Source organism: Ceraceosorus guamensis (assembly GCF_003144195.1).
Source record: "Ceraceosorus guamensis strain MCA 4658 unplaced genomic scaffold IE81scaffold_5, whole genome shotgun sequence".
Lineage (NCBI taxonomy): Eukaryota > Fungi > Basidiomycota > Exobasidiomycetes > Ceraceosorales > Ceraceosoraceae > Ceraceosorus > Ceraceosorus guamensis.
The window spans coordinates 531,876-559,458 of NW_020290000.1; the positions used below are offsets into that span (position 1 = coordinate 531,876).

The 27,583-nt window shown below is 57.0% G+C and overlaps 7 protein-coding genes across 7 annotated transcripts; 4 read left to right on the forward strand and 3 right to left on the reverse strand.

Moving 5' to 3' along the window:
* Positions 1–482: 482 nt before the first annotated feature.
* IE81DRAFT_344809 (hypothetical protein) lies at positions 483–3,665 on the forward strand (the record flags this gene model as incomplete). The annotated part of the gene is made up of 2 exons (XM_025515849.1): positions 483–2,337; positions 2,410–3,665. The coding sequence occupies 2 exons, from the start codon at positions 483–485 to the stop codon at positions 3,663–3,665; spliced, it is 3,111 nt and encodes a 1,036-aa protein (XP_025372668.1).
* A 602-nt stretch (positions 3,666–4,267) lies between these two features.
* Positions 4,268–5,920, forward strand: IE81DRAFT_320271 (hypothetical protein). The gene is made up of 2 exons (XM_025512969.1): positions 4,268–5,368; positions 5,452–5,920. The coding sequence occupies exons 1-2, from the start codon at positions 4,403–4,405 to the stop codon at positions 5,656–5,658; spliced, it is 1,173 nt and encodes a 390-aa protein (XP_025372669.1). The 5' UTR covers positions 4,268–4,402; the 3' UTR covers positions 5,659–5,920.
* A 580-nt stretch (positions 5,921–6,500) lies between these two features.
* IE81DRAFT_364141 (hypothetical protein) lies at positions 6,501–12,356 on the forward strand. Its single transcript, XM_025516836.1, has 3 exons — positions 6,501–9,108; positions 9,180–9,438; positions 9,509–12,356. The coding sequence occupies exons 1-3, from the start codon at positions 6,512–6,514 to the stop codon at positions 12,194–12,196; spliced, it is 5,544 nt and encodes a 1,847-aa protein (XP_025372670.1). The 5' UTR covers positions 6,501–6,511; the 3' UTR covers positions 12,197–12,356.
* IE81DRAFT_193501 (hypothetical protein) lies at positions 12,334–14,418 on the reverse strand. Its single transcript, XM_025510814.1, has 10 exons — positions 14,050–14,418; positions 13,777–13,953; positions 13,528–13,702; positions 13,380–13,438; positions 13,237–13,305; positions 13,130–13,169; positions 12,932–13,060; positions 12,797–12,858; positions 12,608–12,718; positions 12,334–12,511 (listed from the first exon to the last, which is right to left on the reverse strand). The coding sequence occupies exons 1-10, from the start codon at positions 14,171–14,173 to the stop codon at positions 12,471–12,473; spliced, it is 987 nt and encodes a 328-aa protein (XP_025372671.1). The 5' UTR covers positions 14,174–14,418; the 3' UTR covers positions 12,334–12,470.
* A 398-nt stretch (positions 14,419–14,816) lies between these two features.
* On the reverse strand, positions 14,817–17,842 carry IE81DRAFT_344813 (Creatinase/aminopeptidase; the record flags this gene model as incomplete). Its single annotated transcript, XM_025515850.1, has 13 exons — positions 14,817–14,959; positions 15,045–15,081; positions 15,152–15,262; positions 15,330–15,341; positions 15,422–15,626; positions 15,709–15,793; positions 15,863–15,877; positions 15,942–16,022; positions 16,103–16,373; positions 16,445–16,737; positions 16,806–17,114; positions 17,203–17,420; positions 17,508–17,842. 13 exons carry the CDS (start codon positions 17,840–17,842, stop codon positions 14,817–14,819), a joined length of 2,115 nt encoding a protein of 704 aa, XP_025372672.1.
* Positions 17,843–18,260: 418 nt separating this feature from the next.
* Positions 18,261–21,093, forward strand: IE81DRAFT_320274 (putative TFP1p-H+-ATPase V1 domain 69 kd catalytic subunit, vacuolar). Its single transcript, XM_025512970.1, has 7 exons — positions 18,261–18,600; positions 18,673–18,949; positions 19,046–19,099; positions 19,169–19,642; positions 19,720–20,503; positions 20,590–20,719; positions 20,794–21,093. The coding sequence occupies exons 1-7, from the start codon at positions 18,559–18,561 to the stop codon at positions 20,887–20,889; spliced, it is 1,857 nt and encodes a 618-aa protein (XP_025372673.1). The 5' UTR covers positions 18,261–18,558; the 3' UTR covers positions 20,890–21,093.
* A 191-nt stretch (positions 21,094–21,284) lies between these two features.
* On the reverse strand, positions 21,285–26,376 carry IE81DRAFT_344815 (hypothetical protein; the record flags this gene model as incomplete). The annotated part of the gene is made up of 5 exons (XM_025515851.1): positions 21,285–23,496; positions 23,566–23,681; positions 23,759–23,863; positions 23,937–24,139; positions 24,330–26,376. The coding sequence occupies 5 exons, from the start codon at positions 26,374–26,376 to the stop codon at positions 21,285–21,287; spliced, it is 4,683 nt and encodes a 1,560-aa protein (XP_025372674.1).
* Positions 26,377–27,583: the final 1,207 nt, after the last annotated feature.

Here is a 27,583-nt window from a genome sequence, read left to right on the forward strand (position 1 = left end):
GGCCTCATCGCCATTGCCTGCAAGTTCCGAGGCTCATCACGCGACCTAGCCGCTCATCTCACGCACGACTGACTGGGACTCTCTGACTTTGAAGGCTTGCGCGCGGCTCTAAGGGGCGCGAATTAGCAGCGGGCGCTGGCTGCACAGCACGTTCAGCAGGCCCTTCTGCACCGACCAACGGACGCTTCAAGTACTGCCTGCCTGCACCGGCCACTACATCCCAATCACGAATCTTGGTCGCGCACCGACAGCCTAGATTGCTGGCGTCCGGCACACTTTCTCCTGCTCATGAGCCCCGAGCACAGCGTTACGGCATCAGGTTCGGGACTTTCGAGCAAGCTCGAACGAGGGCCTGTGACAAAAACACAGCTCCAGCACTGCTGCCTCGATCGCGAGCACGGAACCTTGCCAACGCCCGGCTCGTGTCAACTCACTGAATCAGACTCGATCTCAAAGTCAGCGAGCTGGGCCAGCGAGGCGCGATGAGCGACCTACCAGGGAGTGCGACTCCGCCGCAAGCAGCGTCTGTATCATCATCGACCAGCGCTGCTGGCAACGCCAACAACCTCGCCCCGAGCGCGCATCCCAGCATAGCGAGGCATCTTTCTCACGCGCCCCAACACGCCTCCCCGCTTCGGTCAGCATTTCAGCCCTCGCCCTCACCGCCCTCTTCGACGGGCTCTCCGGCTACGAGCAGCTTGACACTAGATGTGAACACGCAGCGCACACCCATGTCTCGCGCTCCGTCCTACGAGCCGGCCAAGTCCACCAGCTCCACTCTGGCTCCGGGACCGGCACCTAGACGACTTAGCGAGCCGCAGCATCAGCCGGTGCAGATGACACCGCGTCCCGAACAGTATTGGCTCGGAGCTGGCGAAGCGGAAAGTTCTTCTCGCGGCGGTCTTGTTGGCAGGAGCAGTCCTCCCATAGCAGCAAGCCATGGCGATGGTTACGCCATCAGAAGGGCACCGAGTAGGACGGGCTCAGCGCAAGGCATGCATTCGCAAAGCATTGCGATCGGCGATGTTGGGCGCCCACAGGACGGTGTCGGTACTTGCGCAAGCGGCGCATCCACAGTCGGGGGCTATGCTTCCTCCGTAGAAGATCATTACTCTGTGCCACCTTCTCGCTTGATTTCAAGGACTCCGACGCCAGTGCTCAGCGGTCTAGCTACCTCCACAATGTCGGAGGATAGCGACGAAGGCTTCAGCTCAGACTCGCGTGATAGCGCGTGGAGGGGACAGAACAGGCGAGGACTTGGATCCTTCTTTGGGTGGAGCGCTGCGTTGGCAGGTGCAAAGAGCGGCTATCAGGCTGTATCTGCCAATCCTGGAATCGCACCGGACACTCGAGTGACCATCGCCGGGGGAAAGGGCGACAAGTGGGACACCAGCCCGCCGTTGACCCCCTTGATGGAAGCAGAGATGGGTAGACGAGGCAGCGTTGCGAACGCCGTCGCCGGAGATGATGGGCAACAAAAGTGGTCCAAGCTGCGTATGCAAGACTTTACGGATGCTGGCTCCGGCAGGAGATCTGGACTGCCGCGCGCGCGAGCACCTCATTCGCGAAGGAGAAGGAATCGGCATGCAGGTGTTCCCAATCCTCTCAAAGTCATTCCAACGCTGCTCGGCAGAACGTTCAGGACGTTCTTCGGCCCGATCCATCCCTTCACAATTATGATTGCGCTCTTGCTCATTGCAGCATTCGTGACAAGTGTCACGATGCTCATCATCTACATCCTCAACCCGGACAAGGAACCGCTGCCTTGGAGAAGCTACTGTGCGTCGCAGATGGCTTTTCCCCACGCGTATGCCGATGCCCTCGCACCCGTGGACGTCATCGTCGGTGTGATGACGGTAGACTCCAAATTCGAGAGGCGAAGCATGATTCGGTCGACGTACGCCGCTCATACGCTGCCCCTCACTCCTGATGGTCGGCCTGCGGCCAACGTGCAGGTCAAGTTCATCCTGGGCAAAGTGCGCAAAGCGTACGCTAGACGAGTCGCGTTGGAGATGGAGGCGCACAATGATATTGTTGTCTTGGACATGGACGAGAATATGAGCGCGAAAAAGACGCTTACTTTTCTGAAGTGGGCGGCGGAAAATGCCACGATGCCCTTCTTGAGGCCGACTGCACCCCGCTCGCTTGTTGATGCGGCAACAGGTGACTCGTCAGAGCATACAGTTGCGCAGTCCGATCAGGATCGCCAAAGTACTTCCGAGGTCGCATGGAAGAAGGTCGATTACGTCGTCAAAGCAGACGACGATGCCTTTATCGTGCTGTCAGAATTGGAACGTCATTTGCGAGTATCTCCTCGCAGACTGACGTACTGGGGCTGTGAGTATTCGAAGCGCATGGAATCCTGGAACGCGGGGACTTTGATCTAATTGCTGTTTTCATTTCCGTTAGATCTCGTCAAAGAATGGTTCATGGCTGGAGAAGCATACGCACTTTCGATGGATCTGGTCGAATGGCTCGCATCCACGCCGGAGGTCGAGAGAACAGCAAAAGGCAAGGAGGATACCCGCACACCACAGTGGATCGCGATGCATCCCAACCGAAGCAGCATCAACTGGGTGTCTGAGCATTGTTACATCTACGACCACCCGAAGGCAAACACGCCGTATTCGCATGGCTTCTTGTTCCCCGACTATGTCGAACGCATCAAGACCGAAGCCAGAAAAGGATTGAGCGAGCAAGAAATCGCTTGGAGAGGTGGCGAGAGGAAGAGCCACTATTATAGCACTGTCAACAAGTGGCACCGCAAATACTATCCGCCCAGAAATGATCTGACGGTGGAAGAGGAGGTAGAGGCTCTGGTCGAAGGTGGCGGGAGATGGGCTGGCACCTGGATCAGAGGAGGAGCTGTCGAAGGCGGCGATGCAGATGACGAGAGTTGGCAGCCTTGGGCGGAGCTCGTCTATGAGAGCGATGATGCTCGGCTGCGATTGCCCAACGATCACAGAAAGGGCGGACAGGGCATGCTCGCATCAGACGTTGATGTTGACGCGCTCACAGGCCTTCCAATTCTTGGTCCTCTCGTCAGTCTGAACGGCACAGCCGGGGCGGTGTCTACCAAGAGCTCGGACACTACACCTCAATGGGGCAGCGGCCGTGGCAAGCGGCGGACTTCAGAAGATAGTCTGCGCAGGAGCGATCACGCGCCTATGCACTCTCCCTTGCAGGTGGAAGCCTTGCCAGCATATATTCCGATGGATCCGAGAAGTAGAGACGATGCGCAGTGGCGTCACCTGCCCCGACCAACACACCGTGAAGGTGGCGGTGCTGCAGCTCGCCTTCGAGCTAAACGATATCTGGGCCGACCGCACGGGGGTACAGTGATCGTGCACTACCTCAAGAAGAGCGAGTATTGGCTGGAGACCGCCATGGCTTTCTTGGGTCGCGAAGCAATGTGGCAAGGCACGTTTGGAGGCGGACCTTCGCGCGAATACAGGATGTGGGGTAGCCCACTGGTCAGACATGACGGATACATCAGCGAGGGAAGATCTCAGCCTAGACCTGATGCGGGTGTACGGGTAGCTGCGGGCGATGAGCCATGGTCGGCAGGATCGACACAGGCTTCCAAGAGCACGAATGCTGCGGAAAGCTCGTCAGAGGCGCATCACACCAGAGAGGAGAGTAGTATCTCACCGACTACCTTGTAGCCCCACATTGTGCTCAATCGGCGGTGGCCGGCCGCCCATCATCTCAAATGGATCGGACGGAGACTTCCCAGCCACAATAGCTAGACGTCCTACCCGGCCCCAGCTGCTCCAAAATGAGCTCCGCGACGTTGTGATTGCGAGAGTCGCCACCAAACGGAGGGTTTTGGGAGCCCACAGATCTCGATCCTTGCCATCTATCCCATTTTCCCCCTTCCCTTTCATCCTTGCTTGCTTGATGGACAATACGCAGTGAATGCGCTTTTAATGTTAATGACGGTCGCCATATACTGCTCTCGTGCGGCTTTTTAGGCAGTGAAGGTTGCTTGAAAGCCATCTGCCTAGCGTGGTCTCGCTTGAACATGACAAATTTCGATCTGTCGCTTGATGAGATCAGAGATGCATGCGAGAGGCAGAATGGAAAGGCTCACGACTCGTGCGGTTTGATAAGCACGGGTGCACGCTGTTGCGCTTGCAGTCGCAGGCTTCAACACCGTGACTGCAAAACGACGCGCGTGCTTTGCAAGTCGCGAGTGGAGTCGCGGGAAGGATGAGAAATTTGAGATTTGCATGTTTTGAGAAGACGCACGTCTGCATGCGCCCGAGATCTGTACCGAGTGCCATGCTCTTGTTTGCCAACCCCCCCTCCTACTCTGCCCTTCAGCATCCCAACGCCAGCTCAGCAAACCAATTTGCTCTGGCTCTCACACCTCTGGGCTGCGAACTACACCAACCTTACGATGGCTGTGGCAGCGCCATCATCCAAGTCTGCCTTCACGGTAGTCCGCGCACCTCCTCGTTCGCGCGTCCTTCCGCCTTCTGGCAGCTCTTCCATTGCGGCCAACGGCTCGCACATCCACCTGTCGGGTCACAGCCACAGCAGTGCCCACGCAAGCTCCAGCAAGGATGCCATGGATGTCGATTACGACGAGGATGAGCAAGCAGCTTTGCGCGGCTACATGGACGGGGAAGGAGGTTCGACTGCAGAAAATTTCAAGGTGGCCACGGCTGGAGAGGCTATCGCTTCGGCTTCCTCTCTCATGCGTGGACATGGCGCCTACTTGTCCAGCGTCGAGGGAGATGAGGGCTCAGCTGCTTCGATCGTCTCGAGCTTGTGCGGAACGGTGACGAGGACGAACAGGCTGATCAGCGTCAGCCCGGTCAGATGTCGATACGCGCCGGAAGTGGGCGATCTGGTCGTGGGACGCATCACCGAGGTATCGGCAGGTCAGAGGAGGTGGAAAGTCGACATTGCAAGTAGGCAAGATGCTGTGCTCTCCCTCTCCTCTGTCAACTTGCCTGGAGGCGTACAAAGACGAAAATTGGAGTCAGACGAGCTGCAAATGCGAGTCTTTTTCCAGGAAAAGGATCTGCTGGTTGCGGAGGTGCAGACGGCTTTTCAGGATGGAGCGGTAGCTCTGCACACTCGAAGCCTGCGTTACGGCAAACTTCGGAATGGGCAATTGGCGATCGTGCAGCCTGTCCTTATACGTCGCCTGAAGAGTCACTTCGTTCATCTCAAGAGGGACGACTCGGTCGATCTGGATCTTACGATTGGACTGAACGGATTCATCTGGGTGTCTAAGCATTCGGACTATGATGCCACCAAAGCTGAGCAAGAGCAGGGATCTGCCAGCATGAGTACAGGCCTGGCTGGAAGCGGCGTAGGAAGGGACATTGACGGCGTGTACAGCGACGTCAATGAGGTGAGCAGGTCAAAGGCGCTTTCACCACACTTAGCACGCGCCACTATTACTTGCTGACAGCGCGATGGCCGTGGTCTATACAGAGCATTCCACCTCACACCATGCAGGCGATCTCGAGGATGTGCTACATTCTGGCGTTGCTGTCAAATGCGCACATACCCATCTCCGATGCCAGCGTCGGTAGAGCATTCGACGTCAGCGTGGAACTCGCTCCCGTGCAGGGAGGTGGCTTGACGGAACTCATATGTGCTCAGATCAGGCAGGAAGCTCTGAAGGCCATTGCTAGGTAGGTCTGCAAGGTGCAATGCCAATCTTTGTCCATTCGTGTTGGGACTCTTGGCTTTTTTGCAGTAGTGCGTGTAGTGGAAGGATCGACCAGCATGTACACGCGCTAGAAATGAGGGCTGCTACAAGACTGCTTTCACTGCGGCTTGAGCCTCGAGGGAACCAAGACCTCCCGGTAATCCGCTCATCATCCCACCCCGTCACGTGCGCGCAGTGCTCAGCCCTTAGTCATTCACATTCTTGATTGAGCTTGCTTGTTGAAAGTGCCACCTCAGGCAGTGAAAAGAAGAGTCGAATGATGACGATGAGAATGGTCGTCCGCTGCACTCACTAGCAAGCAGCGCGATGACATGACGCGTCGGGCGGTCGAGCATCCGACGTGCGCAGCTTTCTGCCATCTGCGAAGCGCGCGCCCGCGCACTTGGCTCTCAACTTCCACAACGGACGAGTTGTGCCCCGTCGCCATTGTCCAAGCTCGCAGCTGCGTTCAAGCCGCACCTCCTCTTTCAGGCCCGCGAATGACCTACTCTCACTAGCATCGTGACTGCGTTGGCGCTGATGTATGACACATGCACAGTAGGCCGCTCGACGTGCACCGGCACGCCACCGTCGGCCAGCCGCGCTACTGTACCACGCAGGATTAGCAATCTCACAGCAAGAATGCTTTGCTAGCGATGAAGGTGCGCTGGTGCACCATCGACCGAGCATCCGCAGCAGAGCTGGACTGTCAGTCAACTGTACCACAGGTAGTGCGGCCTGCCTCAACGCATGCTGCGTCTTGTTCTCGCAGCTCCGAGTCAGGAGTGTGAGGCAGAAGGGCTTCAGCAGATAGATGTTGTCGAGACAGACTGTCCAAAGATGCACAAAACGCCGATGACTGCTGTATCCGAGCCTCAGAAGCGGATTCGCAGAAGCGGTTCACTGACCTTACTCACTTCCAGTCTCTGCCTCCACCACTCCTCCGTCAGCCGGCTCGAGAATCACTTGCTCTTCATCTCCTCCCGCAGTACCTCTTCTCACAACCCCTTACCATCTCATCTAAGCGTTCTGCACGCTCGCGACAGGCCAAACCATCATTTTCAACAGCGAAAGAGCGTTCATCAGCCCTCCAAAGATACGAGATACGCGCTGCTGCTGCCGCTCGATCCGCACAGCATGTCGGGCCTCGGCATCTCTTTTGATGCACCTGTGATGGCACAGAGGTCGCACCAACAGCATCACCGTGCCCCGACGCGACCTCAATCTTCGTACGCTTCTCTCTCATCGGCAGCAAGCAGCAGCGGCAGCGATGCGGGCATACCTCGTCGTCCGGCCAGCAGCGTGGATCGTCGCGTACGCATCGCCAGTGGTCTTCCCAACATCATGGGTGCTACCCCACAATCCAGCCAGGCAAGTCCAGACTCTGCTCTCGACTCCGCAAGCTCAATCTCGGTATCCAGCACTCGCAGCAGCGGCTATGGCTCCGCTCGTGGTGGTGGGCGCACCGAGAGGCTGAGTGCCGCCGTCGCGAAGCTTAATGCAGAGCAGGATCAAGATGACGATATCTTGACACCAGCATCCTCATACACCTCTTCGGCACAAGGCGGTGCAAGCGAGGCAAGCTCAGCCAGATGTAGCGCCGCTAGTCGAGCCCAAACCATCCGCAAGCAAGCCAGTCAACCAATACTCAGTCGCAGCAGCACCATACGCTTTCCGCAAACGATGCAGCTGAACGCTCAAACTCAAGCGATGGGTCGCAGTCGCTCGCAGATATCTTTGAACTCAGCGTACTCTGGCGGAGCTGCACAGCTGGGACGCACCACGGAGATCGGTCGTGGCAGCCAACGCGGACCACGAGTGCGTGCTCGAACTTTAGACTCGGCCAAGGGCGCAAAGGAACCGCGCATGGTCCCTGACGGCTTTGGTGGATGGGCGCCAGCCGATCAGGCCGGCGATCAAATGAACAAAGCGAGCGCTGAAAGACCAGAGGCGAACGAGGTCCCCGCTTTTGACGGCCCAGCTCTACGCGCTGATACGGCCCCGCAGCAGCCCGCATTGATGATATCGGACAACCTTGGCACCCAGAATGTGCCGGGTGCTTTGCCGCGCGGGCCTCCGCAGCGTCCTGAGGGTCATCAGAGACGACCCGCGACTGCTCAGGCCAGATTTCGTGTCGGAAGCTTCTACGGCGTGAATGGCGAGGTGACCGCTTCGCTTGACTCTGAAGGCAGGCTTGCTCGGCCAAGCCCACCAGCATCGGAGACTCAACAAAGCTCGATACACAGCCACAGACGTAGTCAGAGCAGCGGTCCTCGTGCCCAACACATGTTCTCGCCGCCTGGCTCCACGTCGAAAGAAGCCAGCAACCTTCATGGAGCTGAGAACGTTGTGCGCATGCGAAGCCTGCGTGGCTTCAACGGTCTTGAGGGTGCGGAGCGAGGTCAGTCCATGGTCAGTTTGGATTCACTTCATTCCAGCTATCAAATGGGCGAGCACATCGTTCCCGGTCGGGTGAAGAGCTCCGATCAAGAGAGTATACTTAGCTCCGCTAGACCGTCTGAGAGCGATGAATTCTCCGGCTGCGCTTCGGGCACAGAAGTCGGTCCTGGTGACAGCATCAGCAACGTCGGCGGAAAGTCTGTCGCTGGCGGGACACCGCAGGGTTCCCGTGCCGCCCAACAACGCAAAAGAGTCGCGACTGCTAGCGCTGCATCGTCGCGTCCTCGAAGCCAAAGCATGTCGGCAGCTGCTAGCAATGTCTCTGGGCTGGAGCGACATCCCACACTGCTGAGCCAGGCAGGCAACACGGCCCGACGCTCGCGGGACTTGAGCCGCCTTCTGGACCCGGCCGCCACCAAAGCTGGCAAGCCTGTACCTACCTCAGCCATTTCGCTGGGCTCTTCGGTTGGAAGCGCTGCGGCCTCTTCTGAGGTATCCAGCAACCCCTCTGATCGACTCAGCGATGTGCAAGCCGCTGCGCTAGCACCTGCAGTCCTCGAGCAGGGTCGCTCTGGAAAAGCTCGCGTGGATGTGGACGTCGTGCTCGAGAGCGACTTGATCGTCGAGGGTGGTATGCTGCGCGGAAGACTAGAAATCAAGCTGCGCAAACCGACAGACAAGAAGGCAGCAGCGCTAATGCTTGCGCAGCCGAAAATCCGCATCGTTGGCTTTGAAGAGCTGCTCAATGACGATACCCGCCACATCTTCTACCATCACGCCACCGCCATCGACGGTGATCGATCTGACGGCGGTCCTTCGGAGCCGTACGTGCTGCACGGCAGCCCCGACCTGTGCTCTCCACAAGCTGAAGGCAGAGCTGCGCTCCCATGTTTCGCATCTGCACCTGACTCAGAAGGCTACTATATCGGTGCAGAAGGCAACCACTCCATTCCGTTCACGCTCGAGATGCCAGTCGGAAAGGGCGCAAAAGGTGCTTTCCGTGGCAAGCACGCCGTTGTTCGCTACATCGTAATTGGGTGAGTGGCTCGGTGAGGACAGACATAGAGCATTGATTCTGACCCTTCGACTTTCGACCCTGCCTCGACAGCTCCGTCAAACTCAAGGATGCTGATGGTTCCAACAGGTCCATTGCTCACTTCTACCGCCACGTCGAGTTGTTCCCCTACTTGAACCCTGCCGTGGTGCTCTCGTCTGCGTCCAAGCCAGTGCAGGCGCATGCCAGCAAGAGTCTCTTCCTAGGCGGCTCTGGAAAGGTACACCTCACTGCTAGCTTGCACCGCTCCACCTGGGTAGCTGGTCAACGTGTCTACGTCAACATCAATATCAACAACGACACGAGCAAGAGAGTGAGTAAGCTCGCAATGGTTAGTAAGAGCAGCGGGCGGCAGACGTATTGACTTCACCCCAACCCTTCAGCTTAAGAGCATCACGCTAGCTTTGGTCCGCACCGTCGTGCTGTTCCGCCCACGACCTGAGCTCAACCTGGGCAAATCGGCACCGGATGACCCACACGAAGCCTACGTCGATCCGGATGCTTGCAACACGTCCACCAGCAGAAAGAAGATTAGCGAAGAAACGCTCGAGATGGGTCAGAAGGGCACAAAGGGTTCCTTCACCGCAAAAGGCTGGTGGACCGGCGTCGAGGCCCACAAAGCTTTGGAATTCTCCCACTACATGCGAGTGCCTTCGGATGCGCTCAGCATTTCGCGAGGACGCCATGTCGAGGTGACCTATTCGGTCAAGGTTTCCGTCAGCAGCTCCTTGTCCGCTGATGTTTCTGTGGAGCTTCCTTTGCGGGTTATCAACTTCGTCTCTCTCGATCCTCCTCCACTCAAAGCGCCGAAGTGGAAGAACGGGGCGAACTGCAACCTCGCTCGATCGTGGAACTCTAGCGTCGGTCCGACCTCTCGATCATCGCCAGCTGCAGATGGGCCGTTGATCGAGCGGGTGCGCTCAGCCGAGGCGTTGCGAAGCCCTCAAAGAATGGACTATGCCCCTGCCTCCTCCCACTTGCCCCTACCGTCAGCACGAGCTGAGCAGCAATATCAGCAGCAGCAGCACTTGAAGCCACCCGAAGCAACGAGCGCCCGCCGCTTGCAACACCAGAAGTCTTTGGACTTCATCAATCATGCCATCAGAAGCGCCACTGCTCGACGCGGTGGCGCTGGAGGCATTTCCCAGAGCAATCTGCCGATGGGCTTGGGCATCGATGTTCCAGAAGGCGCAAACTCCGAAGGAGAGGCGGACAACTCTAGCCCTCAAGACCGATCGGGCGGCAGAGCCAGCTCTGGCTCATCCGAGGATGCCACCGATCCAAGCTGTCTTCCATTCGACGCTCAGCAGCATCAACAGATGCAGCAGATGCAGCACATGATCATGCAGCAGCAGATACAAGCCATGGGATACGGCGTGCCGGTCCCATTGCTGCAAGTCGCATCTGTGCCGCTCGACGATGTCGATGATGACTCGGATGACGGACAAGGCTACGAAGATGAGAGAGACCGTACGCTCAACCTCAATGACGAAAGCGTCGATGAAGTCCAGGAAGTGATTGGCTCAGCTCAACTGAGCACTCACTCACCAGACTTTGTCTCTTCTTCGAACTACTATGCTTCTTCACTCGCTGCTACGAGCGTCGACGAGGCGGATCTGTCGGATGAGTCTATAGATGCCGAGGCTGCCTCTACCGAGACCCCAAGAGAGGATGACGAGTATGACGAGGAAGAGGAACGGTTGCAAGCTCGCCTGACAATCATGCAGCAGCGCGAGGCAACGCGACTTCAGCAGGCCCAGCACGGCCAAGTGGCTAACGCAGCTGTCATCTCTGAGTCGCAACAGCCCACCGACTCTCGCTGTGAAGAGGACGACGATGCCCGTACGCCCGTCGCCCGATCGCCCTCCAAGATGGCACCTCTCAGGCACGAGGCTGCTCCAAGCTCACAGGTCCCTGCGGCTGAACTTCAACAGGAGCGCTCTCTTCCTCGCAAAGGCTCGAATTTGACGCGTACTTCCAACGTGAAGACAGCCTCTCGACCTCCTTCGCCTAGCAAGTCAGCTCCAGCACCAACCAAGTCGGCTTTAAAAGGCAAGTCGAGTTTCACATTCGCGACTGCGGACGCCCCACTCAAGTCAAAGCCCGCTACAGCCGGATCCTCGTCTCTCACTGCTGGACCTGCGGCGCCTTTCAAGCTGCGTGCCAAAGTCGCGCCCTCGCAGATGGCCGAGGCGATCCAAGCTTCGCCTTCAAATTCAAGTCTCGCCTCGCCAAGAAAGACCACTGAGTCTCGCCGCCAGGCTGTGCCAGCCTCGCCCACCAAGGCCAACCTTGCCAAGACCCTCAACAAGAACGAGCCCAACCAAGGCAAACGCCAGGTGTCGAAAGCTCGGAGAGATTCTTGTGCAAGTAGCACTACCAGCTTCGACACGAGGTCTTCATCACCGGCATCGAGTGCATCCGAAGCGCGAACGCCCGAAAGCGCTTGCGAAGAATTGCCATCAAGGATCATCGACGACGCCGGAACGGCAGCAGTTGGTGATGAGACTTTGACAGCTCTGCGCACTCATGTACCTCAAGCGAAGCAAGCCATTACTACCCCGACGCGCACAAGCAGCGCCATCCCCGAACACAGTCCTGCGAGGAGTGACCTGACGCCATCACAAAGCGCCGACCGACTACACCGGTCAGAGAGCACAATGAAGCTGAGAGGCAGCTCGATCGTCGTACCGTCCGTTCGTGACAAGATTGCCATGCTCGAGCAACGCAAGACTGCTCTCCGCGATTTCCGCGGCGAAAGCTGCTCTCCCAATACGACTCCTACCAGAAACGCAGCAAATTTGACGCCTGGAGGGACACCTGGCAGCGAAGGAAGAGTTGCGAGTGCGTCAGCAGCTCTAGCTGCTCGTACAGGTGGCTCTAGAGAGGGTGAAATGGCATCGTCGCCCAACAGCCACCGCATACAACGCAAGGGCAGCATGCTCAGTGTAGCAAGCAACGCCACTGAGGCATCTTCTGCGTCCAATGGCCTCCGACGCGCCCCTAGCGTCATGTCATTCCGTGCTCCTCTCTTCAAAACCGAAACTGCACCTCCCCTGCCTGGCAATTAGCCAGAGCACTTAGAATCACAATTTCTCGTGCTCATTTTGACTCTCACAGCGCCCAGCCGCATAGGGCTGTATACCCCTCTCGATCACACCTTTCAGATCAAAGTACATCTTCTGGACATTTGACTCCATGAACAGCATTGAATTTCGATGAATTTACGCTATACTTCTTGTTGCTTTAGCTGCTGCGCAATTCTTCGTCTGTCATTGTGCAGTGGCTGGGACGCGTTCCCAATCTCGATTCTCTGACCGTCCTTCGCAAAAGATCAAGGTGGCTTCACATGGCTTGAAGCATGACTGCGATTGCCTGGCGCAGGTCTGCGAAGAGCAAAAGAGGAAGACAAGGTGAGCTACAGCGAGTGAAGAGCGTGCGAGGCTATGCGATGACGTGCGCGCGCAAAGCCCTTTACTCGCTTTGTTGAGCCTGGTGGTCTTGAGGGCTGTTATCGAGCTGATCGAGACACAGCTTTTGCTCATCTGCAAATTTGCGCTTGAGCTTGGCAACGCGAGCCTTGTGCTCCTCGACTGCGAGACAAATCGGAGGCGAATGCGATCAGCGCTGATCGGGCCCTGTCAAATCTCCAATTAGGCGCATCAACTCACTCAGCTTTCGCGTCTCGTTGTGCCAAACCTCACGCCGCTTGCGACGCGCTTCGTACAATCCTCTGATGAAGTGAAAAGGCGCGAGAGGTTCAAATACTGTAGGGGCTTGACCAACAAAGTCCGGACGAGACTGACGCCAATTCCTCAAGTTTCGAATTGAGGGAGTCAAGACGACTTCCTGCACCTGACTTGAAGTTTGCAGCCATCTGTCCAACTTCGTTCGACGCGGCTTTCGCGCAGCTCGAAATGCTGTCCGCGTTGGTCCTGCGAAATCGGTGCTTGATCATCGATAAATTTCACAGTCTCAGCAGACGTGGAGAAGCTCTGACTGACATTAAATCGATAGAGAGCTGCGCCATTTGTCGCGTCACCGCTGGACATGACATTCACCGTCAGCGACACAGCTTCTCGTCAAATGTCTTCTGCTAGACAGCCTTCACTTTTCATTTCGCCGTAAATGTTGTCCGCTTCAGGGACGGCTCCTAACTCATTCAAATCTTCAAGTGGTCCTGGTAGGAGAGAATACAATGTCGTAGCTCAGTCATGCAGGGCATACAGCCGGTCTGAACATCAAAATACCAACGCGCTAAGTCCATGAGGAGCTCGTCGTGTAGCTTCTTTCTCATCGCGCGCGCTTCGACCCTTCGATTACCGAGGCGACAGTGCTCTGGTCAGCAAAGTGTACTCTGCTCGAACACCTGAACATCTGAAGTTGATTTCTGGCCACTCACATACGACTGCTTGTCGATGGCGTGTTGGGCATGCTAGCCGTATCTTCTGTCTCATCCATCTCGGACGAGGAATCGTGCATGCGATCCTCTTCCTCTTGGGCCAAGGAAATGGATGTCTTGCCTCCATTCTCCACAGCAGTGCGGTCCTTGGCGTTCAAATGTTGACGATGACGGTCTGTTCCAGAACGAGCAGCTGCCTTGATGAGCACGTAGCACAGCAGTCAAGTCCGATACACCATCCAGACTCACATATGTGCGGGCCCTTTGGTGTTGAATTTCTTACTGCTTGTTGGGTTCGCGCTGCGGGCGGGACTGCTTGAACAAGTCTGGTGGAGAGCGATGCCGTCCCAGGAGACGCAGCGGTAGCCTTATATCGCTGCGGCCCTCCCGCGCTCTTGTAGGCATCTTGGCGTTGGGGAAGTTCTGCTTGACAACGTATGACACAGCTCAAGAAGCCGTTGCAGATGGATGTATGCGGCACTCGCCGCACGCAAGCGGACTGGATGCATGCGCGCAACTCACCATTCTGCAAACGTGGAGCGAGTCGGTGTGTAAGAGTGGACTTCGTTTTGGGTGTTGGGGTGCCGTGTGCTGGACCGCCATTTGGGGAACGGTGGGTGGTCCTCAGAGCAAACGGCGGCAGCATCTTTGCCTTGCGCGAGTTGCCTCTGTCGTGATTGCGATGTTGGACTGCGAGAAGATTAGACGGCCACGCGTGCTGTATTGAGGCTGCGAACTCTTATGAGCGAACAACGAGGCAGCACCAATACTACTACTACGGCGAGCGGATACGGGCCCAGCGTGAAAAGACCACAAGGGACTCGTGGAGGCAGCTTGAGTGTGATGTGGAAGGCTTGCGTAGCATCATCAATTCTACGTAATGATATAGCGAAGCATTTACGCGCCCCGAATTCGCTCGCTCTTCCCCCATGCAACAACGAATTCTGGCGGGTTGGTGTAGCCTTCGCGTCGCGCTCAGTTACATCTGCATGCTGAGGCGCGCTCATCAGCCGACGTACGCGATTGATGTCTCAGCCGCGACTCATCCGAAACACTGTAGCGCCAACGCTCATGTCTGTCTTCCGTAGTCACGGGTGTGAGTTGGCACACAGCAGACATAATTGACAGTCGTGGTCTTGACCTGTAAAATTTCTAGGCTCGCTTCATTGTTGGTTGCCCTGACCTGAGCAAAAGCTTCAAAGATGCATACGCATTTGGTCGTGCAGATCTTCAATCGTCAATACCTGCGCCTTGAGAATCGCGGTGCGTCATCATTCTCGGCCGCAGCCTCACTGGCTTTGCAGCCACTTGATCGCTCTCTTGTCATCCGCCACCAGCGGAAGAACATTTCGCTTCACCTTCTCGTTGTGCTCCGTCAGCCACGCCTGCTCGTTCGGTGTGAGCAGCTGATGCTCCACCAAATTCCGCGCGACTAAAGACGCAAGCAAAGGCGCAAAGAGGGGGGGGATGAGCAAGCACGACAGCAAGCATGTCTTGGTCGGGCAATTATGACTCACTTGGCACCTGCGTGATGTTCTCAAACTTCAACCAGGTCTGAGCGCGCGATCACCGAGAGGGCGGTTGTGAGCGAGATGCTCGTTCGCCTTGCTCCAGCGATACTCACATCTTCGCCACCAAAGCCTCTGTGCGTCTTTGCCTTCTTGACAATCAGGATGCTCTCCGTTCGAATGCCAAACCCTCCCTTGCCCGCCTCGTAGTGTCCGGGCTCGTCGGACTGTGAGAAAGGCAATGCGAGGTGGTCAGCAAACTCGCACATACGAACGTATGGCTGCGGCACTTACGATGCACATGCCCTGGCATTCGGTTGGACAAGAGGAGGAGGGCAATGATCGTAAGAGAATTCAACCGAAAGTACACAGCACTCGTCGCTCACCTCTTCAAGCGGCACAGGGATCAGCGCACCACCAGAGCTCTGGCTGAACCCTTGAGGGCCCTCGTGGACATTTCCGAACGCGCCAATGCCATGTCCGGTCCCGTGCAAGTAGTTGTATCCATCTCTCCACAATGGCTGTCTTGCCAGACAGTCAAGCGTGGCTCCAGTAGTGCCTCGAGGAAATACGGCTTGCTGAATGGCAATACTGTATTCGCAAGAAATAGAAACCCGCGGTCAATCTCAATCATGCGTGTCGACCAAACCGCGGCTGCAGAACCGGTACGCACTGGCCTTGCAAGACCCGAGTGAAGGCTCGTTTCTGCTCGCTTGTGGGTCTGCCGAAATGCACGGTACGAGTCGTGTCGATCGTGCCTAGTGTCGAAAAGCTCGACGCTTGAGTGATTTTGAGCAGCATATGCGTCAATTAGACATCTTACTCACCATCAAAGTATTGCCCTGCATGATCGGATCTGTGTCAACGTCCAGATAGCCAGAACTGCCCACATTTTGAAAAGCTCACCTCCACTATCCATCAGATAGGGTGTCAGTCTGTCGATTACACGGGCCGATCCGTCCTCCGGTGTCTCGAAATGCGGCAGAGCTATGTTGCGGAAAGACGAGAATGAGGAGACTAAGGCCAAAGCGCTTGATCAAGCGAACTCCTGCCCTCTCTCCTCTCACCTGCATCCTCAGCACTCGCCGAGATGCTTGGATAGGCATCAAACCCAGCATACAGAGGATCCTTTTCCCGCACGCTTCGCAGCTGTTGCGCAGCTTGCCACTCGTCCACCTTCCTGTGCCTCCTGCGGACAGCTTCGTCAAGCCATGCAGCCCAGCGCGCCCAGCTGGCTCCGTCGCGCAGATAGGCAGCCCTCATACCAGCAAGCTCGGCCTCGTTCTTGCACGCCTTCCAGATCGCTATCGGTGTCGAGCGCAACAGAATGACACGGTGCTGCGAGCGGTCGTGGAATCACAATCAGTGCGATGATGCTCCAACAAGCGGCCTCGATAGGGAGTATTCACCTCTCCGACAGCGTTAACTACCGCGTAGCTGACCTTCTCTCCCGCTACCAAAGTAGGTCTAGCTTGATCATCGCTATCGACCTTGCCGGGCTGCTCGCTGCCACGCCAACGACCTTGCAAGAGCCAAGGAAACACGTCCGCGTAGTCCTTTACTTCGACGCCGAGACTCTCCACACACTTGCGAGCATCGGAACCGGGCAACAAGAGCAGCGAAGAGACGAAAAGGGTTGCCAGGTAACCTCCTGTAGATCCCGAGCTCTTGGAAGACACGACCAGATACGCCGGAAACAAAGCTGCAAGGGGACGCGTATGATGAGACGCTTGCTGGATGATGCAACTTGGACGACCAGACTATACTCACGACTACCCGGGATGCTTGCACCGCGCAGATTCAACAGCCAAGCAATCTGATCGAGCTCAGCAGTGAAAAAGGCGCTCCCCTCGGAAAAGTTCTGTCCATCGCCAGCTGCGCCTTTGCTTTTCAACCATTCCACCACTCTCGTCAACTTATCACCTGCCGTCACTCCTGCATACTTGAGTGGATGTGCGTAGATGTGCGTCAAATTCGGTGGTGGCCTGCTGCGCCAAATTTCGTCCACGAGATTCCGGGTAGGAAATTGTAGGGAGGAGTCGCGGCTTGTCAGGCGGGGGAGGAGCGCTGCCAATGTAGCTGAGGTGTCAAAAGCGAGGTTGTGCGTCGGTCAGCTTCTCAAGTCTGAATGGATTGAAGGCGCCTCTGAGATGTAAAGATTCCTCACTGAATGAGACAAGCGTCGCATCCACGCCGACTGCGATGGTCTCTTTGGAAGCCTCATCGACGAGCCAATCGGCCCAATCAGACACGCCGTACACTCCCACTTTGTGCAGAGTCCAATTTGAATCAAGCTGCTCCTGAGCTTGAACGTGATATCTTCCATCCGTGAAGAGATGCGCTCCGTCAAGCGTCACAACTGCGATCCCCGTAGAGCCAGTAAACCTGAAGAGGGAGCATAAACTCAGGCACGTCAGAGATCTTCCCTCTCCGCGCCAGGTTTGCTGTGCACAAGCTACTCTCTCGACTGACCCACTGATGAAAGCGCGTCTCTCGTCCGTCTTTGCGGTGTACTCGCTGCCGTGCGCGTCCTCGCTAGGAATGATGTACGCCTTTATGCCTTCCTCTTTCATCAACCTGCGCAGCGCATCGAGCTGCGTCTTGGTATCTCGCGAGGAAAACCTTTTGGACTTGAGCACATCATTATCGACCTTCAATGTGCCATATGTGTTTGGTTCTGAAAGCGAATGACTTGCCTTGTCCTCGACCAATGTAGACGCGGACGAAGATCGAGTATCGTCGAAAGTGTACTTCTCGTCCGCCCTTCGACCAGCGAAGAAGCGAAGCGAGGGCAAACAGCTCGCCATCTTGAATCTTCACGTCGAGACCGCGACTGGTGATCCAAATGTGGACGATGTGGGTTGCAATTTGACGAGTAAGCTGCCAGTCGCTGGGAGCGGAATCAACAAAATCGTGAATGGGGTGGATGTTGTCATCGCCACCTGATCCCCGATGATTGTAAAAGTGAATGTAATCATGAATGATTCGCACGTACCACTGACGGTACTCTCAAAGGCAAGTCGGATCACGATTCACACTTGACTGATTGGAGGTTCGAGCAGCCGAGTGAGGCGGTGCGTAGCGGGTGAGCTCAGGCGTCCGTGCACGCCGCCCACGTGCCTCGGCCTGCGTTGCTCGCTCTGGTCGTCCCACTTGGCAGGCTCGGCTTGGGTTGGCTTTGCTTGGGCGCACCGGCGCACCCCTTTCGGGGCTGCGCAACGCTGACCCAAGGCTACCGCCATGCAGCAGATCGAGCTACAGTGCACAGGCAGGGCCATCGTCACAACATGTACTCTTGACTGTGACTGTATGCAGGAAATATCCAGTAAACTCGGTCAGGGACAACTTGCTCGAGCTCTCTTCACTCCTCATTTACCTTTACGTCCGCGCTGCGCTCACCTCGACATCAGCTCGCCTCTGTCATCACCTTATTTTCCCCTGCCGAGTCTGCCACACGCCAAAGTCTTCCTTCGATCACACTCCTCCTTGCGACTAGCAGTACCCTAGCAGGACTCTGCCCATCATGGCCGGCGCAATGGAGAACGCGAAGAAGAACCTCCCAAAGGTGAGTCTGCACCTCCCTAGGTCATGCACAAGTCATGTCCGACGCTGACGAGCCGGCCCGAGCCGCTTGCAGATCCGTGATGAGGAGAGGGAGGGAAGATTCGGATCGGTGTTTGGTGTATCTGGACCCGTCGTGATTGCCGAGAACATGATCGGCTCTCAAATGTACGAGCTGGTTCGAGTGGGACACGATGAGCTCGTGGGAGAGATCATTCGTATCGATGCGGACAAGGTGACTATACAGGTCTATGAAGAGACGAGCGGTGTGTCTGTCGGAGACCCAGTGCTCTCTACCGGCAAACCCCTTTCCGTCGAGCTGGGTCCTGGCTTGATGGAGAACATCTACGATGGTGAGCAGGATGGGCAAGTGATGCAATCACGAAGGTGCTACGAGCTGTTTGATGAGGTGTTTGACGCTGTGACTTGATCATTTCGCTCGCTTGCAGGGATTCAGAGACCATTGGAAGGCATTATGAAGAAGAGTCAGGGCATTTACATTCGTGAGTTGGAGATTGCTCCGACTCTCAGATGAGTCGAACTCCGTTCTGAATCTCTTTCCCCAACTGTAGCTCGCGGCATCAACACACAAGCGTTGAACCGGGAGCTGCAGTGGGACTTTAAGCCCACCAACCTCAAGGTCGGAGATCACATCTCTGGTGGTGATATTTTCGGTAGCGTCTTTGAGAACACGCTCTTGACGGACCACAAGATCATGCTGGGCCCAAGAGCCAGAGGTACAATCACCAGCATCGCCGAGGCGGGATCCTACAACGTCGACGACATTGTGCTCGAAGTCGACTTCCAAGGTCAAAAGTCGAAGCACTCTTTGATGCAGCTTTGGCCAGTCCGTGCACCCAGACCTACCACTGAGAAGCTCGTCGCAAATCAGCCGCTGCTCACAGGTCAGAGAGTGCTTGACACACTCTTCCCTTGCATTCAAGGCGGTACTACTGCCATTCCCGGTGCTTTCGGTTGCGGAAAGACTGTCATTTCTCAAGCTCTTTCGAAATTCTCCAACTCGGACATCATCACTTACGTCGGCTGTGAGTATGCGAGGGTCACTAGCCACACAAATGATTGCAAAGCTCGAGCTGACAAGCTTGGTCTCTGTGTTTATCAGGTGGCGAGCGCGGTAACGAGATGGCGGAAGTCTTGGCGGAGTTCCCAGAATTGACCTTGACCCGTGACGGCAAAGAGCAGCCCATCATGAAACGTACGACGCTCGTGGCCAACACGTCCAACATGCCCGTCGCAGCTCGTGAAGCCTCCATTTACACTGGTATCACCCTGTCGGAGTACTTCCGAGACCAGGGCTACAACGTTGCCATGATGGCGGACTCTACTTCTCGATGGGCAGAAGCTCTGCGTGAGATCAGCGGTCGATTGGCAGAAATGCCAGCAGACAGTGGCTACCCTGCCTACCTCGGAGCAAAGTTGGCCTCGTTCTACGAGCGTGCGGGTAAAGTCACCTGCTTGGGCTCTCCAGAAAGAACAGGAAGTGTCAGCATTGTCGGAGCCGTCTCGCCACCAGGAGGAGACTTCTCAGACCCTGTCACTTCTTCAACCCTTGGTATTGTAGGCGCTTTCTGGGGATTGGACAAGAAGCTGGCTCAGCGCAAGCATTTCCCCTCCGTCAACTGGGATGCATCATACTCGAATTACGTGCAAGCATTGGAAGGCCACTACGAGAAGAATTCTCCAGGCTTTATCAAGCTTCGATCTACTGCGAAGGACTTGCTTCAGCAAGACACCAGTCTGGCAGAAATTGTGCAGCTGGTCGGAAAGAGCGCATTGGGTGAGAACGACAAAGTGACGCTGGAGGTTGCGAACATCGTCAAGAATGATTTCTTGGCTCAAAACGGTATCAGTGCTTGGGACCAATACTGTCCCTTTTACAAGTCTGCGTAAGTAGTCTGTATCCTCCTTCATTCCATCACGTAGGCCACTGACATCATCCTTGCCTTTGTTGCGATCGTTGTACATTTCACAGCGGTATGCTGAAGAATTTGGTGGACTTCTACGACAAGGCGCAGGCTGCCATCAACTCGAACCCTGATATGACCTGGGCCAAAATCCGCGATCACTCTGGCGACGTCATTCATGGTCTGACCCAGATGAAGGTGAGCCTCCGACCGCAATCCACATGCATGGCTGCCGCCTTCTCACGCTTTTCCATCCATACTTTCTCAAACAGTTCCTGCACCCTGGCGATGGCGAGGAATCGGTGCAGTCCGAGCTGGACAAGCTCAATCAGCAGATCGAGCAGAACTTCCAAACCCTTTCAGACTAGACGCTCAACCTTCTTGTGCACATTCCCCAGCAGTCCTGTTTGATTGGCCCATGATTTTCGGCTCGTCAACTTGCTTTCGCGCTACTCAAATTCATGAATCGACCACAACAGCCTGAGCGATGTGCTGATAGGACCGTGCCACACATACAGCGCGCTCTACCGTGCGGGGAGAAGCAGAGCATGGAATAGATCGATTTTGTTATGGCGCATCGGCGTTTGCGAAACTTACGAGACGAACTGGGGATGGAGTGGCACGAATGATGGACGTGCGGAAAAGGGAAGAGGAGAGAGATGATGTGTAAAAGACGGCGCGGCAAGGCGAAGAGCATTTCGTGTGAGACGCGAGGGTGGAGCAAGGGATCATGAGATTGCGGTTGCGGTGGTCGAAAACGAACTCAGAATCCGCTGCCGGGCGCGCCGTATCCACCGTTACCGCTGCCACTTCCGCTGCTGTTGCCCACGCCTCCTGGTCTCTGATTTGCTGAACCTGGCGGACCAAACCCAGCAGCTCCGTGAGCCATCGGCGCAGGCTCCCAAGCAGTCCTAGCACGGTCCCAGCCATTTGCAGCTCTGGCCCAAGGGTCAGCGGCAGCAAAGCTTGATCCTGAAGCTGCACTAGTCGGCATAGGCCCGGGCGAAGCAAGACTTCCAAATGCCCCTCCGGGGGAGGCGAGCGAAGGGCCGAGCCCGCCAAGACCACTGGGCGCACCTTGTGACGGGCGAGCAGGTCCCCAGGGCGAAGCTGCGCCGAAGGCGCCGCCACCACTGAAGAAAGGACCACCTGCACCGGGTGCTGTAGCGTGACTTGTGCGCCGAGGTTGCGGCTGTACGAGCTCGTCATCACCGCCGAGGGCTGAGCTTCCCAGAATGCCATCCGGCAACCTGGGGCTTGGAGCACGAGCGACACCTGATCCGATTGCGGAGCTGCCTGAAGAACCGATGCCGCTGCCAATGCCGCCTCCAATGCTGCCAAGAGCAATGGAGCTGTCGAAAGGCTCTGCAGTCGGAGGTCGCCCAATGGGACCGATGGGCCCAGCATTGCTGCGATGAACAGCGCGGTTCACGGAGAAGCTGTTGGAGCTAGGGCGGTAGCTTGGCTCGCTGCCCAGAGCTGAAGATGGCGACCGAGAATGGCCAGCGACGCCTGCACCGCTTCCTCCTGAGAGAGGTGCGCCGTGAGTTTGGGCTCCGGGCATGCCTGCGAGGCTCAGCTGCGAAAGAGACGCGGTAGCGTTTCCAACAGTCGGTGAGGGTATGCCTTCCAAATTGTGGTTCATACCGCTGGGCAGGCCATTGGGCAAAGGTGGAGAACGCAGACCTTCCAGGCCCGAGGCTGCAGCATGACCATAGACCGGAGAAGCGAACGCACGCGGATCGCCCGGCAATGGCGAGGCCTTGGGCTGTCCGATTTGACCTGGTTGCTGGAATGGCAGGTGCTGCTGCAAGTGACTGAAAGACTGGGAGGGTCCACCACTGCTCGCACTTGGCGTAGCGGCTGTGCTTCGCTGAACAGGAGGCGCGCTTGAAGGAACTTGCATTCCCACTGCAGAAGAGAACGCAGGGCCGGTGGCAGGGCTGGCAGAGGTGGCTGCACCAGCAGGGGCTCGCGGAAGCGACGCAGAGCTCGGCGCTGATGTCGGGAGACCAGCAGGTTGCTGCGGCTGGGCCGTGTTCAGAATCGGCCTAGCAGGCAAACCTTGAGGAGGAGCCGGCAAGGAAGAACCGCTCGAGAAATTGGTCGCTTGCACAGGCGCCTGCGTGTGTTGGCCTTGATGCGCGACTGCATGAGGAGCTGAGGGCAGCTGCACACCTGCCGAGCTTTGCAGAGGGCGGGCAGCTGGCGGCTGAGAGCGACCGAGACCGGCCAGAGATGATCCTTGGCCAGATGCTGATCCCTGATGAAGGTTTCCCATGGCAGAGCCTGGAGAAGATGGCAAAGTTGCACCTCTACTTCGCGGTGAAGAGGCCGAAGCAGTGGCCAGAGCAGCAGCTGCAGCAGGAGATCTGGGAACAGGCGACATTGGAATTTGGGCTCGAGATCCCGAGGGCGAGACAGGAGCCGTAGTGGGCGTGGATCCAGGAGGCGAAGGGACAGGTGCCTTCGCAGCTGCAGCGGCCGCAGCAGCCGCTCGCTGTTGTTGCGCAAGCTGATTTGCTTTGGCCTGCGAAGCCGCACGCTCAGCTGCTTCTTTCTCAGCTTTGGCAACCTCGGCTGCCTTTCTGTCTTTCTCCCTCTTGGCTCTTCGCTCGGCCTCTTCCTTCTCCTTCAGCTCCTTCTGCTGCCTGATCTCATCTTCGGCTGCTTTGCGCTCCCGCTCCTTTGCCTCTCGCGCTTCGCGTTCGAGACGAAGCTTTTCTTCCTTCTCCTTGCGCTTGCGCTCCTTCTCCGCCTCCTGCTCTTCCAAACGCTTACGTCGCTCCTCGTCCTTCTTCGCCTTCTCTTCGAGCTGTGCTTTACGTTCAGCCTCGCGCTTCTGCCGCACTTCCTCTTGGCGCTTCAGCTCCGCCTCGCGCTGTTTCTCAAGCTTCTCTCGGGTAGCAGCCTCCGCAGCAGCCTTCTCGGCATCGCGTTTGGCACGCTCCTCCTCCTTGACAGCTTTCGCTTGCCTAGGTGCATCAAGAGAGGATCAAAGATTAGCTGGCTTGATCAGAGGGGGCATGGCGTTCGCAACTTACTTCTTCTTGTCCTTCTTGCGCAAGCTCTCCTTGGCTCGCTTCGCATCGCGTTCCTTCTCGGCAGCATCCTCTTCTTCGAGTTCGCGGAGAAGTTGCAGCTGTCGTTCTTGGGCAATCTGTGTGACATCGGCAGATCATCCCAGTCAAGGCGCCGCTCTGAAAACCGACAGGCCTCATGCGCCCGCCTACTTACACGCTCTCGGTACGCTTGCAGCACGCGCTGCTCGAACATGCGCGCGGCAAAGATCTGGAACATGCGACGTCCTTCCTCCATCCTCTGCTCATCTGTAAGGGCATCCTGTGGTCATGCGCAGAGGTTTGCCATCGATCAACAGCCCGACCTGCCAAATTCGGGCGGCTGAAACACTCACAGCAGGGTCTTCGAGGTCTTCATCATCTTCCTCATCGTCTGCTTCGTCGTCATCGGCTTCGCCATCGCCATCCCGCGATGCGTCCAGCTCTTCTCGAACCTCCTCCTCGCGAATTGCACGACGCTCAGCGAGCTGCTCCATCATCTCGATGAACTTCTGCCCATCATTCTTCAAGAGATCGTCTGCTACTGTGAGAATTCCTCCTGCTGTTGTGCAGCAAGTGGCATCGTAGGTCAGGCAGCAGTGAGCACAAGTCATGAGGAAGGCGTTTAGCGGCGGGTGGGTGAGTCAGGGATGGGAGGATTGCGGAGTGACGACGAAAGTCAGCAGAGTCTCTAAAGCTTGCGGCACCTAGACATCGCGGGAGCCTAAGATCCCAAAAACCCTACCTACCTTTGACAGTCAAAGATGATCCGAAGCTGAGGAAGTCTCGACCGGCAGCATTGTTCGCAGCGGGCGCAGGAGCCCTTCGGCGACGCGCGCCACCTTTGACATCATGCTCGTCAAGCTCAGGGTCGCCTTCTTCCTCGTCTCCTTCCTCATCCTCATACTCGTAGTCCTCTTCCGAGCCTTCGAGCTCTTCATCAGTGTACCCCTCGTCTGGAGGTGCCGGTGGACCTCTTTTGTGGGGCTGTCTGACTGTGGGCTGTCGCTCCGCAGCAGCAGCAGTAACAGCAGTGGTCTTGCTAGGTTGATTGCCTTCAATGACCATGCCGTTACTGTCCACTTGCACAGAGCCAGGAAAGGGACCCGGACCGGGAGGAGGCGGAATCGTCCCGCCGCTTGACACATATTGGCGCTGATGATTGGCATACTGTTCCAGCTCCTCATAGTAGCAGTCATAGAGCACATCGAGTTCGTCCTCTATCGCATTCCTTTTGCGCCCGCAGACCGCGCACGAGCAATGATGCTTTTGCTGATCTTTCATCTTGCGCAGCACCGCGTCCTTCTCCACTTGCACTAAACTCCTCCTCTCTTTCTCATTGAGAGCAAGCCAGAACTCTTTAATCCGCTCCCGCTCTTCAGCAGTGCTCGTAGACCAAATCCGCGGCGGCTGGCTCACATGTCCATTCGCTGTTGAGCCGTGTGCATGCGATGAGCCGGTCGCGGAAGCAGGCCTCTTCCCTGAAGCTGCTGAATGCGCATGCCCGTTCGCGGTTGCTCGAGGTGGCGCTGGAGCCTTGCCCGCAGCGTTGGAAGTGAACGTCATGGGCTGCTTGCCCGCCGCTCTGGAACTTGGTGGCGGAGGTGCGTTACTGGCCGGAGCATTCGACCGCGGCGCCGGAGGGGGCTGTGGTGCCGGCGGAGCTGCTGGGCTACGAGCAGAAGGTGCCAGAGGCGCCGGTGCCGGAACAGGTGGCAGCAGTTCCTGCCCTGCGTTGGCCCCGACTCCCTTCTTCTTTTTCTTCTTGTTCTTTTTCTTCGCAGCAGCCGACTGTGGCGCCCCGTTGGTGAGGTTTGCTCTGGAAACATCCTGAACCCATTGACCATCCGGCCCTTGTATCAAGCCTCGGTCAAGAGCCGCCGCAGCCGCTGCATCGGCGTGATCCAGCTCTTCATCAGAGTAGTACTCATCATCATACTCCCCCGTCTCCTCTCCGTACTCATTCACCAACAACACAGGCGCCGGTAAAGGCTCTCCAGGTGGCTGAGTGGGGGGTGGATTGGAGCCTGGCGCACCCGTGGTGTAGTGCAGCTGAGCACCACTGTCTGTAGTGTAGTTGGGGTGCGGATGAAGGGGCAGTGCGGTGTCCGGATGCATGGCCAAGTCTGCAAAGATGGAAGGGTCGAACGGCAGACCGGTGTAAGGATGTGTGCCGCCAGGGTACTGCTGCAGATGGCGCTGAGAGGCATGCGCCGCTTGAGCGAGTTGCTGCGCGACCGCGATCATCGCTTGAGTGGATGCTTGCCGGGACTTGGGATCGTTGGGGTTCATCTGAGCAGACGCAGGCAGCTGACCCAAGGGCAACGCATTGCGAATGAAAGTGCGAAGGTGCGCTGGCAGCGAGGTCCAGTACGCATCATCATCCGGAATGCCTTGAGGGTCTGCCTCGATGCGGCGGTAGAGATCGCTCGCTGTGGCGAGCAAGTCTGCCTGTGCTTGGGCGGCAGTCGAGTAAGGATCTTTGCGAGCACCAGCATGCGGTGATTGGGCGTGATTGACACCCTCCAGGCCTCCATTGCCGACACTCAGAGGCACGCCATCTCCGAGCGTGGGGGAGCCTGTATCATCTGCATACTCGTCCGTGTCCGCCTTTTTCCCTTTGGCCTTCTTTTTCTTCTTCTTCGCAGCGGCAGCGGCTGCTGCAGCGGTAGCCGAGGGGGTCGAAGTGGAGTTGTGCTCCGCTACAGGCGCTGCTCTGGGCGACTGCTGTTGAGCACTGGCCGGCGGAGCTGTGACAGCAGGCTGAGCCCTCACTGGCGCCTTGGCCTTGGCCATCTCGGTCTCCGCGTGGTGGACAGCGGAATGAAACGCTGAGCCAGCAACGCAGGAACAAGCAGGATCAGATCAAGTCGACCAGCGCAGGAGACGCTGGGTGAGCGAGGTCAAATGCGCTGTAGGTGATAAAGAGAGTGTAGCGGTAAAGGCCGGAATACCAGAGAAGTCCGAACGAATCGAGCCGCTCTGTTTCGAACAGGCCACGAGTTATGCCAGATGTCTGGTGTCGAGGATGGGTGCAATGAGGTGGCGCTTGTGGTGCAAGTAGCAAGCGATCTTGCCCACTATTCACTAATCACTTGCTTTGATGGTTCGTCATGGACCCGTACAAGGAGCAAAGCGGAAATTTTGGAGATCTCGAATCGTGAATTGCGTGTGCATCGTCTCCCGCGCCTCTTCGCTGCCATCAGGAGGACTCGCGACTTGAAGGTGGACTCTGACTCTCCTCTTACTCTCGTCTCGACTTTGCTCGCGCAGATCGCTCAGACCTTTGGAGGCCGAAGAGCCGCGCTCACGCGCTTGCTGCTGCCTCTCTGCCTACCTGCTGCCTGCCTGCCTGCTTGCCTGCCTGCTTGCTCCTGCTGCCTGCGCCTGCTGGTCCGGCCCAGTCAGCTGCTGTCTCGCTCATGGCTAGTAGTACCGCACCGGATACTCGTGACCTGTAGCAGCCACAGCACTCACACAGTGTGACGTGCGCGACCGCGTAAGCTCCGCGAGCAGCAGCAGCCATCTCGCGTGGCTACAGCATGCAGCAAGCAGCCAACGCAAGGCCCCGCGAAGCTGTAGGCGCCAAAGCAGTGCAGTCGCACGGCAAACCAAGCAAGCGGCTGCTGCAGCACGCTTGCTGCTCGAGCCTGCTACACACACATAGACTACAGTACTGCACCCAGCTTATAGCTGCTGACTGTGCGTTCGTTGCCCCCACTCTTTCGCTGGCTGCTGCTGCTGCTCTCTCGCAATACACCTGCCCACGACTCATCAGTAGGCGTTTTCTGTGCGGGCCGAAGCGCAAGACGGCAAGAGAGAACAAGAGATGTTTGAAACACGTGACCACTCACTTGACCCACGGCTCGCCCGCAAACAAAAATTCGTTCTTTGTATAGGACCAGCAAAAGAAGGTCCCGCGACGAGCTTGTCCGACAAACCCATGGCGACTACGCGCGGCGAGGTCAAGCACTATTGACTGCTGAATCTAACTTCATATTCT